Consider the following 18,915-nt stretch of genomic DNA (forward strand, 5'->3'; position numbering starts at 1 on the left):
TACTGTTTAAGGATAACCAATTAGTTATTTTCATTTGATGTTACTGGATGAGAACACAGCAAAAGCAAATTAAAGGAAATTGTCTTTAAAAAAATATAATCAATGTAATTATAATACTAAAAAAGAGAGAGGAAAATAACATGCTATGCCATCAAAAATAATAACTACAGCGCTTCACTGAATTAATTCCTGTTTCAGCCATGACTTGAATTTTAGAAAAACCTCAGGCCCAGTGATGAAGATGCCCTGATCTTTCTGTTGTTCAGTGTCTGAATAGTTCTGCATTATAAATTTACATTTATCTCAGTAAATTCTCTAACTGTGAGGCTATCTGTATTGTTTTGCCACCATCTAAATATTTCAGTTTTGAAAGAATGTGATCTTGTTTAATAGTGATTGTACCAGCACCAGTGAATGACTGTATGCTAGGATAACCTCAGGGAGCTTGGGCCTCTCTTTGGTCTTACGTGGAGTTTAGAGAGGGAGTAGGAAATGCTCCAAATTGTAGGGAAGTTTAGAGTGGAGTTGGGATAAATTTGGAAATGCATAGAATGCAAAGTTTTCCATCACTTTTTGATTGGAATACAGCATCAAATTAATTTCAGCATCTTCTGAAATTTGTCATCACTGGATGGGAATAGCTGAATTAGTTTTGAATATATACAGCCTTTTCTTTTTCCCTAAATCACAGTTAAATAACATACTGTGCCTCTCTAGGTCTTAATTGTGTCTGTATATAATATATATTTTATTTGTTAGAAACTTGGTATGCTTAAACACACACAGGTAGTTATGGTTTATATACATGCGCGCAGAAGCCTACAAGTACAAAGAGGCATATAAGTTCATGTAGAGAAGAAGGAATAGTTTTGGACTTGTGCATACCAAGTATGATCATATGGACACTTACATCAAAGTCACAATTACTGTTCATTTCTATAATCAGTTCTTTTTGCTTTTACCAAAGTGAAGTCAAATACAGAACTTCTGTTTTTTGAATAAGAAGACCCTTAATTACTTTCAGAAAAACACCTTCAGTACATGTCACTTAGAAGCAATTTTATCCATTTAACCTAAAATATTTGGCTAAATTTCAGCTGATTTTTATTTATACATATTAGAAAGTTGAAGCATAGAATATATGTTGTTAAGAAGATAACTGCAGAAAATAACCTCCATCTCTCTGGGGGCCACCCTGCCTTTGATGCAACCCAGGACACAGCTGGCATTTTGGGCTGAGAGTGCACACTGATGGGTCATAACCGTGTTCTCCCAGTCCTTTTCAGTAGGGTTGTTCCCAAACATTTCCTCCTTCATCTTTTAAAATTAAACCTTTTCAGATAATAGGGTTGGCTTACTTAAGTATAAGAACTTTGGTGAAATTGTAATGCTTTCTGCTTTACTAGTGTTCATTTTAATAAAAGTTAGAAAACTACAAGAATTCAAAGAACAGAACTACTATTTCATCATTATAGGTATGATGACAAAGAAATGAAGGCAAGTTAGCCTTCCTTCACTCATAACCAGGTATAATAAAAGGGTTTCCTACACTTTTCAGAAGAAAAAGAAATTACCAAAATTAAAATTAATGCAAGTTTGTGTGATTTTGTAGGTAGTAGATAACTGTATTGCCTTTTGGGAAAACAGGAGGCAAGGGATTATATGATACAGGTTCAGAAAGTGTTGACTCTTTGATTTAGAGAAATAACTGAACTTCTGCAGTGTTTATAGTACAGGAAGATTTATGTCAAGCATTTATTTGAAAGCCAGTGATATTCTTATTTTTATTTTTTAGAATAAACATGTGAACAGAATATTGCAAATAATTTGAATTTAATACCTAAGTTGGCACAATACAATAAAAATATCCTTGTAATATAACTAAATGCTATGTTTTACAGCTGGAAATCAAGCTGCAGGGCAGTACAACTGCAGAATGACATTTATAAAGAAATGTCCAAGAGGTGACTTGAGAGTCATTGTAGAAAAGGAGTGCTTGATGCAGTTTTGACCTTATGTTCCTTTTTGAGTTAGGAACCAAGTACACCACCAGCAGAGACTTGTGGGAAAGCTGAAACCCATCAGTATATCTAATTCTGAATTCATTTTCTGAAGGACTGAGGAAATACTGCAGGGAGTCCTGGATTAGAGAGAAGTAATTTAAGTGCATATTGGGAGAACATTCTTTCTTTTAAAAAGAGTATGAATTAATCTGCTAAAGAGAAGCCAGACTGGTAGCCATAATTAACAATGTAGAGTTGTTTCTTCATTGTGCATTCCGATAGTTTACTAGGAAGGCTGATACCTTGATATCTTCAGGGTGTGACTAGATTTCAGCACAAAGTTACCTAAGTACTTATAGTTCTTAACACCTTGAGTTCCTGTCAGTTTACTGTTCACAGTCCTATCAAACCAAGGCAGAGCTGCACCAGAAATTCAAATGGAATATCACTATAAATTTTGTAGATAAAATCACTTTATTTTTCTGAGTAGAATCTGAAAATTCTGGTATTACGAACCATTTGGCTAGATCCTTTTCAGTCTTCTGCAGAGGAACGTTACATCTGCTCTGGCAGTGTCTCTGCATATAGAGAGTAGAAGTTCCCAGGTTGCAGAAACTTGGAAAAACATGAAGAAGCAGAAAGCAAGAGGAAGAGGAGAGCCTGCTGTAGCTGTGGAATCAAAGGAGGAATGAGACAAGGATGGAGCAGAGAGCTCCATTATAGCAACAGAAGCTGTCCAGGGATAGCATGCACTTACAGCTGTTTACAAACTAACAGCTATGTTACGTTAAACCTGAATGCAAATTTAGTGCGTGCAAAGACCTAGGCATCAAAGAGGAAATTATTGCCTTTCTCACCAGCCTAATTTGGCAAAGTAAGCCTAGAAATAAAAAATATGCCAAGTGTGGAGTCTGTAAAGAACCAAGTATCAAGGTTGTTTATTGACCTAGTACTGATCATAGAAAGGGCTTGAAAAAATATTTTGGAGTTAGATTTATTAAGAATTAAGATTTTCTGTGTTCTGTACAAAAACCTCTTTTGACTGGGGAAAAAGAGGGTGAGGGGGAGCTGAATAATAGTCACCAGGTAGTTCACTGTTCATGCTGCAGTAGTGTTTAGCTAACTAAAAGAGTAAGTGGGTCCCCCTTACGGGAAACTTCTGATGTGTTAGACACTGCTAGTCCCAATTTGTATTGCCATTTGCAATCCACTCTCTGTGTTGATGGCACTCTATGTTACTCTAAATATTTTAAACATACAACCTTTTATTGACGTGTTGTTACTGCTGTGTAACTCCAATAAGAAAATATTGCAGTATACTGTAACAGTAATGCAGCTTTTTACAGTTTTACCCCCAATTTATAGAAAAGCAATGAAGATAATTTGGATCAAAATCTTTATTTCTTTCTCCCCTATGATTTGCTTTTCAGATAGAAGAGTAGAACTGTAGGCTTTTGTAAAAGCTGTTAATCTTGCTTAGTGTAGCTTCTGCCATGTGTTGAAAATAAAGACTTCCTCATGTGGTTGGCTGAATAACTTTACAGTGATAGTTTTCTTTGCTAGTGTTTTTTCCAAGTGCTTTTCTGTGTTTGTACATACAAATGACAATGAAAATCAAAACTTGCCATCACCCAACAGTTCCGAGTCTTTTGCTTAGAAAAGGGTGTAGTCAGTAGTGGTATTACAGATGAAAATTGAGGTACATAAAACAACTGCAGGGAAAAAATGCTTGTATGTCATGTTCCTACATTGTAGTAATTTCTGGAGTTCATTGATTGTGAAGAAATTTGAATCAGCCAGAACCTAATTTTAATTTTTTTTTAAATTTTAAAGTGCAAAATACAAATTCTAACATCAGAAAAATATGAACTAATTACCAGTTCTTTTCCACAGGTTACCATTAGATGGACACAAATGACTTTATGAGTTTATTTCAACTCAGCATGAGTTGAAATAAAATTTAAATTCACTTTACAGAAGAGGTTTTTTTGCATTGAGGAAGGTTAAGAACTAGTTGTTGCCCAAAGATCTTTTGGAGTCTCCATTTTTAGATATTCAGAACCTGACTGGACAGTGCTCAGAGCATCCTCCTGTATCTGGTCCTCAATTGAACAAGGAACCTGGACTGTCTGATCTTCGGAGGTTCCTTAAAAATTGTAATTCTAAGAAGAAAAATATTTCATTTCATATTGGCAGAATTATTTGAAATTTTTCATTTCTTTTTTTTTTGTGTTATCATATGAGCTATTTGTAGAATGAAATTAATTTTCATCTCTAATAATATATACTTACATACATTTAATTTTTTTGTCACTGAATTTTTTTGTCCAGCCAAAAAATCCAGGAAAAATACTAAGATTTATTACTTGAGTAAATTGAATTTTAGAACACATGCAATATTTATTTGGCAGTACCTCTGTTTTAGATTCTCTTCCTGTGCTTCTCATGGCTAATAGAATGTTAAAATTCAAATGGGGATTCCTTGTTTTATTATTCATTTCCCTAATATATTTCTAATGGGGTCTTAAAGTAAGATGTCTGCTGATGTTCTTTTGTTATCCCTGCTAATGAAAATACAGACTTTCTGAGGTCCTAAGTGATCTTTGAGCCATGTTCTTAGCATCAGTGCATACCTTCCCTTTGTTTGTATCAAAAATCTACTGCCCATTTACTTTGATTCTGTTTCTTCTGAGTAGTTGTACATCTCAGAAGGTTATATTATTGTAAATATTTCTCTTTGCAGTGAGGAGCTACGGAAGGAAGCGCGGCAGCTGAAACGAGAATTGCTGGAAGCAAAGCACAAAAAAGAAGAAAGAGCTTTAAGACCCAAAGAGAAAGAAGGTAAGAGGTTTTGTCTAACTCTTCAGTTAACATTCTGATTTTAAAGGGTTTTTTGGTTTTGTGTTTTATAAATATACATAAATGTGGGCTATTGTTGAAATGTGCTTTTTTTCTTTCCCTAGGGATGGTAGTAATGTAATGATGCCAGTATATAAGGAAATTGTATAGGTAGCATTTGTTCTCAAATCAGTATTTCTCCTTCTAAGTGTTCTTTAGTTACATCCATGCTATGACCTCTTGACTTTCAAGGTCTTTCTGACTTTCTGACTTGGAAAGGTTCTTAAATGCAGATGTTTAATTTTGAACTCGAAGCTACTGACTTCAAACTTTCATATACTGTTAGAAACTGATGGAACTCAAATTCACAGTCACTACTGTATTTATTTTCCTTAAACCTTAACAAAATGGGATCTTCAGCTGACCTCTTTGTCAGACAGTTTTTATATTCTGTTGCTTTTTAAATGTGTATAAATTGCTACATTTATAATAGTATGTAAGGTGTACATTTTAGTCCAGAAGGATGAAACACACTTTATTAGACAAACTGAAGAAACAAAGTGTCTTTAAACACTGTGGAGTTGCATGACATACTTTTAGAGTGGATTCTTAGCTCACTTCTCAATACCATAGAAATATGGAAGAAAATATAAAACTATTTTTTTAAAAATTCAGATTACACACAATTTACAAGAGTGGTAGAAAGTATAACATAATTTTTAGAAAAATTTGTGGACTGTCTTGAATAATGGGTGAGCTTGATCAGCATTTTGACAAAGTAAAAATACATTATCATGAATTTGTATATGAAATCTGGCACCAAATGTTAAAAATCGTTGACTCTGAAAATGTTCTAGTAATCACTGAATGAATATAAGCTCTCACTGGCAAAATAATGAATGCTGTCCCTAGCCATGTAAAAAAAGAGCTGTGAGTAGAGGTATAGCAAAGGTGAAATGTAATCCTTTTGTGCATATATGATAAATTATCTTGAATAGTGCCATGTATGGCAGTGCTTACACTATTGCTTAAGCTTATCCCTGTTCTGGTGCCAGTCAGTGGACATTGTAATTTGAGGAAATTCACCTTTACAGTGACAGAATAAAGTAATACTTGGGCAATAGTTACTGCTATGGTACAGTTTGGAAGGATACCTTCTATTCAAGCAAAGGGAGCTTGTATACCAGGGTTGGTGGGGGGCTGGTATTTTCTTTGAAATAAATAGCAGGCAGGCCATAAATCAGTTGAAAGTCTGCAGTTACATTAGTTACAGCTAAAGGTACAAATAATCTTGAATAATCTTGGCTTTCCTTTTTGTGATAGGAGGGTCTGTTCCAGTACCTGTTGAGAAAGATGGATGACAGGAAAGAAGCTATTGACCTAGTCAGTGGAGTACCTAACTAAACATCTTAAAAATAAACGTTCTAAAATTTAAGGCAAAATTAAATTTATGTTAAATGAGATGCAAGTAGTGAAGGATAAAAGTATTAATATAGTGAAATATAGTGAAAGATTTCAGGTTTGTACTAGAAAATGAACTGAACATTAATTTACACTGTGATGTGGCTGTCACCATGTGGTTGTTGCTACAAATGCAGAACCCATAAAAGTGTGGTTGTATTACTGCACTCAGTTCTGAGTATTGTACCACCAAAAAGGATCATGAACAATTTGATAAAAATGGACAAAACCACCCAAAAGTAGTATTTGGACAAGTTTATTAGGAGATACTTCAAGATACGTATAATTTATGTAGAGAGGGGATGGAAGCGTGAAATGTCAAGTCAAAGGAATGAAGCATACCTTTATTGTGAAACAGAATTTACAACTGAGGAATAATAGAATAGACTTTAGAAAGACTTTATCTTTAATATAATGAACTCTAGCAGAAGTGTTGTACCAAGTAAGTAATTTCGCCCCAAAGTTAAGAGCACTTAGTGATTTTATATTTATTAGCCTGAATTTTCATCAGTACAGTAGAGCTATCAACATGGAAGATAGACAGTCTGCTAAACGTATAATAGTTTACCTATTCCACATTAGTTTATATATAAGAAATTGTACCTATTTTAAAAATACTTCTATCTGGAAGTTGATGTTTAAGTAGCAGTAGATTTTTCCATTGTTCTCTGCCTATCCTCTTGGGGAGTTTGAGATGGGGAGTGAGTTGTCATGCTGTGTCAGGTATGCCTGTGCAGATGGTGCAGACACTTGCATTGTGTCTGCCTATGCGTTGAGCTGACTGCATTAGGAAAATATGTTAGTTCACAGGCTATGTACATTAGTGTGGTTCTGTGCTTGATTAATAAACGCTACATCACAGCCAGAACTTCCAACCATAATGGGAGAATTTCACTAAAGATCACAGAATGATTAGAATAAGGCTTAGTTCATACTGGACAAGATTGGGTCTTGTTCTGAGAGGATGCTAAGGAAGGGTCAGTGGCGTGAAACATCTATTTTAAGTCTATTATTACTGGCATCACATTTGGTATCACTTCTTCAATTTGTTCATATTATGTTTACTAATATTTTTCTGTATTTGGAGATTAGATTATTTAAGAAAGACTGGAGAGTGAAAATTAAAGTGTTTACATTGTTTCAAGAGGTCAGAGGAAAAAAAAATAATTCCCTCCATACATGTTCGATTATAACTAGTATTCCAATTTGTAAATAGTATTGTTGACTATGCCAGACTGCTGTCAAGACCTTACTTTAAATAAGATATTTTTCTTCTGTGTGACATGTTGTACTGATGCCAGAAATTAGATCAAACACTATCATTTGAGTGCAGAATTAGTTCAGCATTTTGAAGCACTTGGTCAAATATTCAACAAATATCTTTTTGAATTTTCAAGGTTCTGTAGAGTAAACCTGGTAATGTACTTCAGTGAAATCTGCCTCAGACATACAGGATCTGCCCAGTTAATTATATGTCAGTTTTAAATAGTAAAAGTATTTAGGAAGTAATATTTTAGTTTCTTGTTAGAACATCTTTGTAAATGGACAAATAATCTGTAGACTATGAAATTTAATTGTCATACATGAGAAAACAGAAAAGCTATAAAATACTGTCTGAATAGGGAAACCTAACAACTAATGTAAAAACCAACATTCAAGGGTAAGAATTCTACACAGGCATGTAGTAGTGAGGCATTTTCTGCTTTGTTTTTTATTGTGATATGGTAATCAAATGATTAAAATGTTTAGATAATTCTCAAAATCAAGTGAGGATAACATTACGTTTTATTTCTGTTTTATTTTAAAGTCTGGTTAATGTCAGGGGCACTCAAATAATTAAGCACTGTCTTACATGGAAAGATACTTTCTTGAAGTCTGGGACTTTAATAGGGTGTTGGGCCCTTCAGAACACTCTGAAAATAACAAAATCCAAATTTCGATGGCTTGGTAACTTTGCAGGATAAGTGAAGATTTTTTCAGTATATAAGTAGAGCTGCATTCTATTAAAGTATCCATCTGTCATCTTTGCAAAACTGTGTTTCTCCCAATGTTCACATTTTTTTACATTTAATGTCCTAAGACCAAGCATCCCTATGCAGTCCCATTCCTGCTAAAGTGAATACTTTTTTCCTTTTGTCTCTCTCTGCAGAAGAAAAGAGGACATAACCTCTGTAAACCAGCTTTGATTTTAGTAATAATCTTAAGCATGTACTCAAAATCCACCAGCATTTGAAAATTAACTTTATTTTAGACTAGGACCATGTGCCACCAAAGTTCAGGAAGCATTTACTAGAAATTTGCTGTTCACACTGTTTTACAAATCTGCTGTGGTCATCAGATAAGTGTTTTGAACCTCTAGGAATTACTTGAAAGATTTTATTATTTGAGTTGGCTAAATGAACTATTAATTTTGTTCTAGAACTGTTGCTTTTTTCACTGTAGCAAACTGAAAATACAGTAATCAGTCCAACCATGGAAGCTCATTCTGTAAGCAAATCTATTCAGATGTTCACAGTTGCTAAATATTTCCTGACTCTTACCTAACTTCTTGGCAAATAGTGCCTCTTGAGGATCTTAGGCAGGCCAGACCTATAGCAACATGAACTAAAGAGTTCTGGAAGATGCAAAGAAAGCCATAAGTAGAACTAGTCTTAAGCAAAAATATACAGGAGAGGATTTTACTAATTCTCTCAAGCATAAAATTATTTCATATTGTTTTTCTGGTATATTAATTTTTACACTACTTTACACTAAACTGTATTTTAAGTTTCAGATACACCATATTTAAAGATGTAATAATTTTTTACTAATTCTGGAAGTGAGTTATTTGTTTTAGTTATTAATTATCCAAAGTATCTCTAAGTTATGTATTTGTAAATTCTGATAGGAATTCTGTTTTAATTCCTGAAATATTATGGCATATTAGAATTTATTTTATATTTTTTGAGGATTTTGTTTGGTTTGGAGCAAAAACAACTTTTTTTAAGATTTCAGTCTCATTAAGATTTTTAAAATGAGTACTGCATACCCTTACAATTCCAAAAACTGCAATATAAACTGAATATTGATGAGCTGAAAGTGGAATATACTGAACTAATACAGGAATATGTTTTAGATCTCTTATTTAAATTCACCAAAACATTCAATCATAATTACTTTCTCTTCAAACAAGAAGTTTTTTGAGGTTTTTTTCACCCTTTGGTATTTAGTGTAGCTATGCCATGCATTTTGTGGAATTACTGACCACCAGTAGGTCTTTTATCATATGAAATCTGTCATCTGAGTTGCTAAAGAATACATTTTGGATACTGAAAAAATTTATGGGCCTGCCACATTTCAAACACAAACCCTGCTAAATAAATTGGAATGCCTTTTTATGTATGCATCTTTGTACATCCTTCTTGTCATCTTACCTCAGTTCTGCATAAAGTTATGATGACATATGAAAATTTCATTACAATAGTTAATAGTTTTACATATCCAGAATGTTTTCTAATATAGAATATTTAAGTATGTAAATATCTGCATGCTATCTGTATCTCATCGAAGAAAAATCATGTCTTTCATTGATCCTTTTCAGTGCTATAGGCTCTTGTTTTTTTATGGTTACATTAAATCTTCAGAATCAGCATGTGTTTTTCTCTGTCATAATATGTATTTTTTTCTACCCTTCATGTGTGTTTCTGGTAATACTTTCACCAAACAAAATTAGTTTCATTTTCCAACAAGTGTTTTATGCACAGCTTCATTATCTCTTTCTTAAAAGGAAGTAAAATCTGTAGAATTGCATACAGATATAAGAACAGTAATTACTACAAGATTTGTTTAAAAAGGTTTGTACTATGACAAATTGTATGCATACTCTCAGACCTGCAGTGAAATTGTACCTTATCTGTGCCACAATTGGTGGACTTGTTATGGCAAAGTTACCCTACCTGCAGTGCTAGGAATGGAGCCCAGTCTTCAAGAGAAATATTAATGTGAGCATAAGCAGTGATCATGCTGTTCTGATCTGCCATAGGCAGCTGAATTAGAATTCATATTTCTTGGTTTCATTTAATGGAAGATAAAATTGCAATTCTGAAAACAGAACACTTCTGATATATCTTGTGTTGAAAGTTTGTTATGTTGTTAAATGTACCAGATGCTTTAGGAATTAAGCTTAAAATTACCAAGCTTTCTTTCCTTCTTCACTTCTTATAAGGAACTGATGATTTCTAAACCATCCACTCGTTTCAGTTTAGTGCTCTTGGATCAAGTTTTGCCTTTGTTTTACTTCCTCCATTTGGTAGTTAAAAACATCATTTGAACTGTTTTATTTAAGTGTGAGCAAAATACGGTCTTTCATATTTTTTAAAAATCAGTATCCTCCTTTCAGTTTTAAAGACTTCAGAATTTCCTCCTTAGTTTCAGACTATCACTGTAAACCATGTCCCAAACTCAAAGTTTTAGGTTAGATTACATCATCATGTTGGCATGTATTTGCCATCATTTCAGGATAGAAGAATCTGTCTGAAAGAAATTTTGACCCAGTAAGGTGAAGACTTTCTTGGTGGAAACTCAAGCTAGCTTACATAAATAACAATGTACTTATAAATTCTTTTGAAAGTAGGATGAAATGTATTTTCAATAAGGAAGGTTATCTGTTTTCTTTTTTTTTTTCCCCTTCACCTTCCTTACTGATGGAATATACACAGCAGCTTGTTCAAACTAAAGAAGAAATTCTTTGCTTCATGCTATTTACACTTTGTGATGAGATCCTCCTAGGGAACAAGATTCCTGTAACTTAAATTATCTTCTGCATCTTGTAATACCTAAATTGAATTTAATTGTTATTTTACTTCTGTGTATCCATGTAATTTTTCATTAATTTTTGTCTGAATAAATCCTCTTGGATTAAGGAGATTAGTACCAAAGTCACGATCTTTGTACTTTTACTTAATGAGCAAGCTGGACCTAAATTTGTCAAGCTTGATGTGAAGGTCAAGTCCATCATACAGTGCTGTTGTTCCTCTTATTTTCAATTCAACTGCAAAAGATTTGCAGGGAATCTTGGCTGCAGACTGGGAGATAAAAAGTAGTAGGCAGCAATCTACTTTTACATTTAAAAAGGTTTCTTCCCACCAAGTCTCTCTCTTCTGGACTTTTTTCCTTGCTTGCTAGTTAAAAGTCAGACACAAAGTAATTTTATCAAAAAATTCCTGCTTATCAAAAACTGAATATATAATTTCTATTAAAAAGTACTCTGTGATTTTGTAATCATTGGAGTTTTCAAGTTTTAAAATGTTAATAACCCTTTGACTTAGGAGCTCTTGAAAGTCCTTCCTATTTTGTTGCTTGCTTTAAATGTTCTATGATAGGTTATAAGACTTAGTGAAGAAATGCAAGCATGTTTTTAGGTTATTTTAATGAAAATTAGAAAAATATGATGTGTACAAGTGCACAACTCTTTCAGTTTACTCTGAAATTAGTTCAAGTGGATCTAATTATCTTTTGTCTGAGTTATGAAAAGGCTTTTCTAGGAGGCAGAGAGCATAAAGTTGAGGATTAGAAAACCTTTGACAAAGACCCAAGAAACAATAATACCAAAAGAAGACTTTAACTGAAATTTAAATTACTTGTATTAACAGTAAGTGGCACAACACATAGGAGTGTGATAAAAACACACAAACACGCAGCTTTGGGAAATTTTACCCTTTTTATATAAGAATTGTATTTGAGCTGCACTACATTAAACTAAATTTTAGTCAAAAGACCTATATGACTAAGAATCACATCTTTAAATTCAGCATATGTATATCAAATACCAGTTTGTGACTGGTATTTTCAAATATGTTCAAGAACACTCTTTTCAGTTCTTTTGTTTGTCATAGACAGTCAATTATATTGATCATGGGGTAAATGTTATTCCCTTCGAAGCACTCATTTAGGTAAATTTCACCTGAAAAGTTGTTTTTTATAAGGAATCAGATGTTTTTGTACATCAAATTATTTATCTAGGGGCTAAATGTTAGTAAAAGAAGACATTAGGTTGTTTCCAGATAGTCAACAGTCCAAATACTTGCATTTATGTAAAAACTAATGTATTATTTTGACATGGGGTTGGTCTTGAATTAAGAACTAGATTTTTAATTAGTAAAAAAGATTGACATAATAGGGGGAAATACTGAGATTTTTCATTATATGGTAGTTTTTTCATGAACTTCTGTTCTCCTCAGTTCATCTAATATTATCCACATGAGATTTTATGGCAGATTTTATTTCATTCATGCAGCTGTTTAATCATCCCTAAATGTGTGTGTGTATGCATTTATCTATTTTGGTCATTCTGGAAGATGGATTTTTCTTTCTTTGTCTTGCTGATACCTGCCATACTCTGTTCATTATTATATCCAGCATATCAAATGGAAAACAGCAAAAAAACCCAGCTCTGAATGGTATTAAGTATGTTTGATTATTCTCCCTGGTACCTTTTAAATGCAATGTAGAAAGTGTTTAAGTGTTGTTTAAATGCAATATAGGAAATAAGATAAAAAGGAAATGAGACATTTTATTTGTAGAAATAGGTAAACAAATATTTTATATGTAGCTATATAATTACAAATTTATTTCTTTTTGTTACAAACTGCTGTGTTTATAAACTTCATAGAAAACTTGAGTTGCAATAGAAATTTAGTTTGGAATAAGAAACTTTTTCTGTATAGCTGTCAGCAGTCATCTAAAAAAACCTGATAACAACAAATTCATTTAGATTTAGAGTTCATCAGGCCATAGATCCTGAAATTTCTTGAAACAGTTTTCTTCAGAAATGTTTTCATTTGCAAATGTTCATCATTTGCAATGGATATCCAGGAGGTTTATTCTGTTTTTTACCAGGAATAACAGTTGTGTAAATATGTGTACATAAATTTTAAGTATAATAAATCAATATGTACAATGTCTTAATGCTGTTCCAAGCAGGAGAAAATAATGTGAATGTATGGTATTGATCAATTTTCCAATTCAGTTTTTGTTCTCATAAACTACTAATGAATAATTCACTTATTAATAATTTAATGGGACAGTGAATACTCTACAGTGAAGACACTGTTAAAAAAAGACAAAGAAGAATAGCTCCTGACTCATCCATATATCACTTTATAAAAAAAAGTTTTATTCCTGAAGAGTTATATAAAAAAGTGTTTATTCATGATTGACAACATGGACTCTGTTAAAAATGTAGATGTTACTGACTTTTTTCTGTATTGCAAAATCAAGGACTTGATTTGTGGCTACTTCAGCCTGCAAAAGAGGAAAACTGCAAAATTTTCTATAAATTGTATTTGTTTCCTTTTGAACAAATAGTCACAGAATATTAATACATGTAACATTTCAACTGCTACATGAAAGATTTTCAGAAATTAAGGTCATCTGGTTAAAGGAATTTTAAGAGTTTTCATCAGAGGTTTTATTTCTGCTATCCTGCTTTCCCTGGCTCCGTAGTAAAATATAATTGAAACAAAAATCTTTTGACTCATTCTCTGCCCAGTGCAGTGTTGTGTTTTTCATTTCAGCAAGTAGCAAATCATTCTACTGGTGAGAAAGCAGTACAACAGAAATGTTTTATGGGAGTGTTTTGCTTGGTATTTTATCTACAAAAAGACACTAAATCATGAAACCAAACTAAATTTGTTTAACCAAATATGTTTCCTTATTCAGAGGAGGAACCTGCTCCAAACAGTGTTGTTGAAGAATACCTTCAGGAGAAGAGAAAATATGAAGACAAGAGAAAGCAGCAGCCAAAGAAAGGAGCTTCCCGTGAAGATCAGGTAATAGTTTGATAGGCTGGGCAACAAAAATCAGAAAATTAATTATGTTCATTTTTGAATATGTTTATCTCCTAATTTGTAAAAAAGCAAAGTTTTAAAGTCTGTTGTTTCAATTTCCAAGGAAGTTATTATTCATAAAAATAAATATTTTCATTACCCGAGTAGACAGGTATGTCAGTTTTCAATGTGTGTTTGAAAGGGCTCCAAGTTTAGTTACTGAAATCTTCTGAAAGGAAATGCTGGTCACGAAAAGTGTCCTTGATTCCATTTGTAAGAATTCTCATTTCTTCACCTTATGCTTTCCTTGCCATAAAATAACACTGGGACAGAAGTTTGCCTATTTGGCATTTGTTATAGCTGGGGTTTTTAACATTTTAAATTACAGTTTAAAATATTAAATTCATCAATACTTCTTTTTGTGAAATGAAAGAAATAGTTTATAAGCACTATAAAAAGTGAAGATGTTTTAAATACAATTAAAGTCATTATTCACAATTAGTTAGTGTGTCTTTAGGCTTTAATAAGCTAATATGAGCAAAGTAAGGTTTGCTGTACAAAGGCATTTGTTTTTTCTAAAATAGGAAAGTCTGAAATTGTCAAATATACTAAACTGCCTATGAAGTGGAAATATCCACCGACCTAAAATCTGTGTTGTGCATCAAACACATTGGTTTGTAAGTGCATGTCAGTTCAGCTACGAAGATGTTCCTGTTCACAAGTTGAATCCAGAAGAGATTGGAAACTTGAGGTTTAGTAACTTCAGAGCACTATTTGGCAAACCTTTATATATGCAGCAAGCTGATTTAGCCCTAAACTAAGAAGTTTATGGAAACTTTGTACATTCAAAATCCCATTATCTTTGAATCAAAGAGTACTAAAGCTCTGTTGGCAGTGTGGATCAAGGGACTTAAAACCATGTCTAATGAATTTATATCAGTCCTGCCGTGGACATCACCAGAAAACAAGATGAGATGATAGGGATATATATTCTAGGAGATGTTAATTTTTATTTATGTAACCCTGCTGGCAACTATTCAACAATAACTAATAAGTTCTTTGTAATCCATTTCACTTGTGGAGAGCCTCTTCTCATCCTGCGCTCCTTGTAACTGATCCTAGAGCACAAGACCATTTTCCATCCTCAGTGCAATAGTTAAGGAAGAGGGAAAAAGGGAATCTTTCCCTAAAATGCTAGATAATGGAAGTCCTAGCCCTCCTATTCAGCAACAGTCAAATTAAAAAGTTATTCAAAGCACAGTATAGCATCTAATGACTCACTGCAAAAATCCTACTAAGATATTGCAACATTATTTCTGTCATCAGGTCTTTTCACAGGAATGCTGTCACCAGAAAAAATTAGACTAGACGCAAGGAATGTGGCTTTTTTTGGTCACAATTTCATATTAAAAGGGTCAATTTGTTTCCTTCTGATGACTTCAGCAAAGATTTCCTGTCTCAGGTGTTTCAAGTACAGTATTTGTTTACAATAGTATGGAAAGCTATAGAACTAGAATGATTTGCAGGCCCAAATATCCTCAAAACTTTCCTCTCTCTCGCTTTAAACAGAAGATTAGACAGAAAATGAAGAAAGTAAATGCAAAAAAAGTCCTCCAAAGTATGCCCTTGGCAGTGCTAAAATACGTTTTTGAAAGAATTCAAAGGCCAGGAAACTCCTCAAGTTAAGATTGCTCCCAGAAGGAAATTTGATTCCAGTGAACACTTCTGGTATTTCCTATTTCTGTTTTCTATTCTTGTTTAGTTTTTATTCTTTTAAATTTGAAAAACTTGACCAAACAAAACTACACAGCCATACAGAGGTGTTTTACAACATAGGTTGCCAACCTATCACCTACGAATCAAATGGAGCCTGCCACATAAATTCAGTTAGGCACTTACTCCCTGATGCTTTCATTTTCAGGAATGCCTCAAATATCAGCAAAAAGAAAAAAAACTGTGGGCTGTGCAATTTATTCATATGCTCTTCGCTTTTTTTTTGAAGAGCCCCCATCTACCATTACAAGGCTTAGACATATGACTTTTGTATAATCAAACTCCCATTTGAGATTATCAGAAACAAGAACTATGGTGTGATCTTCAGAGAATGTTCAAGAGAATCTTCAAGAACTATGGTGTCATCTGCAATCTGGTGACTTCATTGTCCCTGAAAGATCAGGCAATGTTCATTTGAGAATAAAACAGCAGATTTAAATGAGTATGAGCTTTATGTGGGCAGCATAAGAACCTGTATCTGCAGAATTAGTTAAACTGGTTCATTTTTTTTTTTTAGACAAAAACTTTAATTTTTTTCAATGTCCACGCATATTTTAAAAGATCACCAATATAAAGTATATAAATATCAGATAAACTGGGTCTTCAAGGCTTGAATGGTTTGTAATTTATACAGTGGATTACTTTAAAAGAGGACAGTAGCATGTCCAAAAAGTAGAATTCATTGTCAGCACTGTTATTTAATCAGCTGTTTTATTCTGTAAGTTGTTACAAGTATTATTTTCCTCAAATACTCCTTTTACTTCACTAGATAGTGAGAGAAGTGCTTTTTCACACCTGACAGGCCCCTCCCTGGTTGCTCTTCTTGCCTCAGCATTGCCTGCCCACTCACTCCATCAGCGCTCTCCATGCAGTCCCACTCTCACACCCACCACTGCCTCTCTCTCACTTGCCTCTCTAGAGTATTTCTTCCAAATTCATGTGAAACATCACTCTCATTGTGCTTTTTCTCAAAATAATAAAAATGTTGTATATGCCTGTTGGTGTGTAGAAATACAACATTTCTCTAAAACCATGTGTTTAATTTCAGACATTGGCTTTGTTAGACCGATTTAAAACAAAGTTAACCCAGGCAATTGAAGAAACTCCTGAAAATGAGCTTTCCGAACCTGATGTAGATAATGACGAAGGATGGTGAGTTTTTTTCCCTTTGGATTTCTGTGTTTACTAATACAAATCCTGCTGTACAAACATAGTCACACTGGTAAGCGTAAATTTGAGTAGTAGAAAACACCAAATGTGAAGGCAGCTGCTTCATTAGGAGTCAGCTAAAAGGTACTGGCTTAGCACTCTGAAAAATAAGTCATGAGATAAATGACATTTAGTGTACTGTAGTTTTAAATCCTTCTAAAACTGTGTTGAGCATAGTAAGTATTTTTAAATGATGGATGAGATGAAGATAGTCTGACTCATCTGAAGTGTAGGGGGACCCCAAGGCAGTGGGGTATTACTGAAGTTGATAAAGCACTGCAGAAGTTACTGCTGTAATGCTTCCCAGTCAGAATCAGTGTGTACCCCGGTGTCTTATATTCATCTTTCATGCAAACTACCCACCTTAGGTAATCAAGGGGATAAAAATCAATATGATTTGAAGTGTGATCTTGAAAGTCCAGGTTGCATGCTGTTAAAAGTAGGTGTAATGCAAAAAAAAAAAAAAAAAAAAACTGGAAAAAAAGAAAATAAATCTTAGTAAAAACGTTTTGTAAGGATATGTCATCTCCATTTATAAGGCAAAAACTACAGCTGTTCCAACAAAATAGGCAGTCTCTGCCTCCAATTTTTTCATAGTTGTGTACATAAGGCATTGGAGCTGCAGTAAAATTACCAATAAAATAGAAACTTTAACAAAGTTCTTGGCAAATGTTTTAAGACAACCAATATTTCTGTAAATCAGATGACTTTAAATTATTTTATTGCTTCTTCAAACTGTTTTCTTCCTCCATTATGTCTTTTCCTACCTCAGGTTATTTGAGGATGAGAGATAGCATACAAAATAAATTTCTAGATCCTTGGATTTCACTGATATTTTGAGATCCTTCTGAGCTACCAAAGTGCTTCTAAGTCCTCCAAGAATTATACAGAAACTATTTCATTTGGAAGGGACCTACAACAATCGTCCTGTCCAACTGCCTGACAGCTTCAGGGCAGGCCAAAAGCTATGTTGTTAAGGGCATTGTCCAAATGCCTCTTGAACACAGGCTGGGGGCATTGACCTCCTCTCTAGGAAGCCTTGTCCAGTGTTTGGTCACCCTCTTGGTAAAGAAATACTTCCACATATCTGGTCTAAACCTATGTCCACTATGAGAGTCCTTTATCTGAGCTTTTTATGAACATTTTATGAACTTGATATTCATGTTTTTTCTTGTCACAGTAATACAACCAGTCTTTTAAATACTTTTATAGAGTTCAAACATATCTTTCCTATTTCTTTTTGAGAAACTCCTGATATCTAATAGTCAGTAATGCTATCCACTGTAATTCCTACTGAATTAAGTGCTGTAATTTCAGGTTATGAAGTTGTATTTTTGTTTAGAAAACAATACTACATTCAGAATTGCACTAAAACAAGTACTTAGTATGAAACTACATAATAGACTAATAATATCATTAATTTTGCAGCTCAGTAAGTGTTCATGTTAACTTTACAGACAGATGAGGCAGTCTGTTTTCAAATAATTTAATTAGAGGCCAAGTAAATTGTAAAATGTATGTTACACAAATTGACTATAAACAATGTTAACAAAGCAACAAAATCTTCTGAAAGCTATTAATTATTGTGTGAAGCACTCAGAAAGTTAAATTGCATATTTTGGATTAAGTGTTTACATTTTCAGTACCTTTGTTGTATAGGAATATTTGAGATAACTATAGTGACTTTACATTTTAAAATTCTTTCTTAATTTGAATCTACTTCTCAAAAGAAAGTAACTCACTTTATTTGATTTTTATGAAATGCAATTAATGTATGGCATATGTATATATGATACACACATACAACATGGTTCCTCCAGGCCATT

The 18,915-nt window shown here is 33.3% G+C and overlaps 1 protein-coding gene across 1 annotated transcript in view; it reads left to right on the top strand.

Moving 5' to 3' along the window:
• CWC27 (CWC27 spliceosome associated cyclophilin) overlaps positions 1-18,915 on the top strand; it is a 96,286-nt gene that overhangs the window by 61,837 nt on the left and 15,534 nt on the right. The window contains exons 11-13 of the mRNA XM_021534375.4: positions 4,747-4,844; positions 14,001-14,110; positions 16,929-17,032. Coding sequence (XP_021390050.1) covers positions 4,747-4,844; positions 14,001-14,110; positions 16,929-17,032 — 312 coding nt within the window. The remainder of the gene's footprint in view (positions 1-4,746; positions 4,845-14,000; positions 14,111-16,928; positions 17,033-18,915) is intronic.

The sequence above is a fragment of the Lonchura striata genome, chromosome Z (assembly GCF_050655825.1).
Source record: "Lonchura striata isolate lonStrDom1 chromosome Z, ASM5065582v1, whole genome shotgun sequence".
In the NCBI taxonomy this organism is placed as follows: Eukaryota; Metazoa; Chordata; class Aves; order Passeriformes; family Estrildidae; genus Lonchura; species Lonchura striata.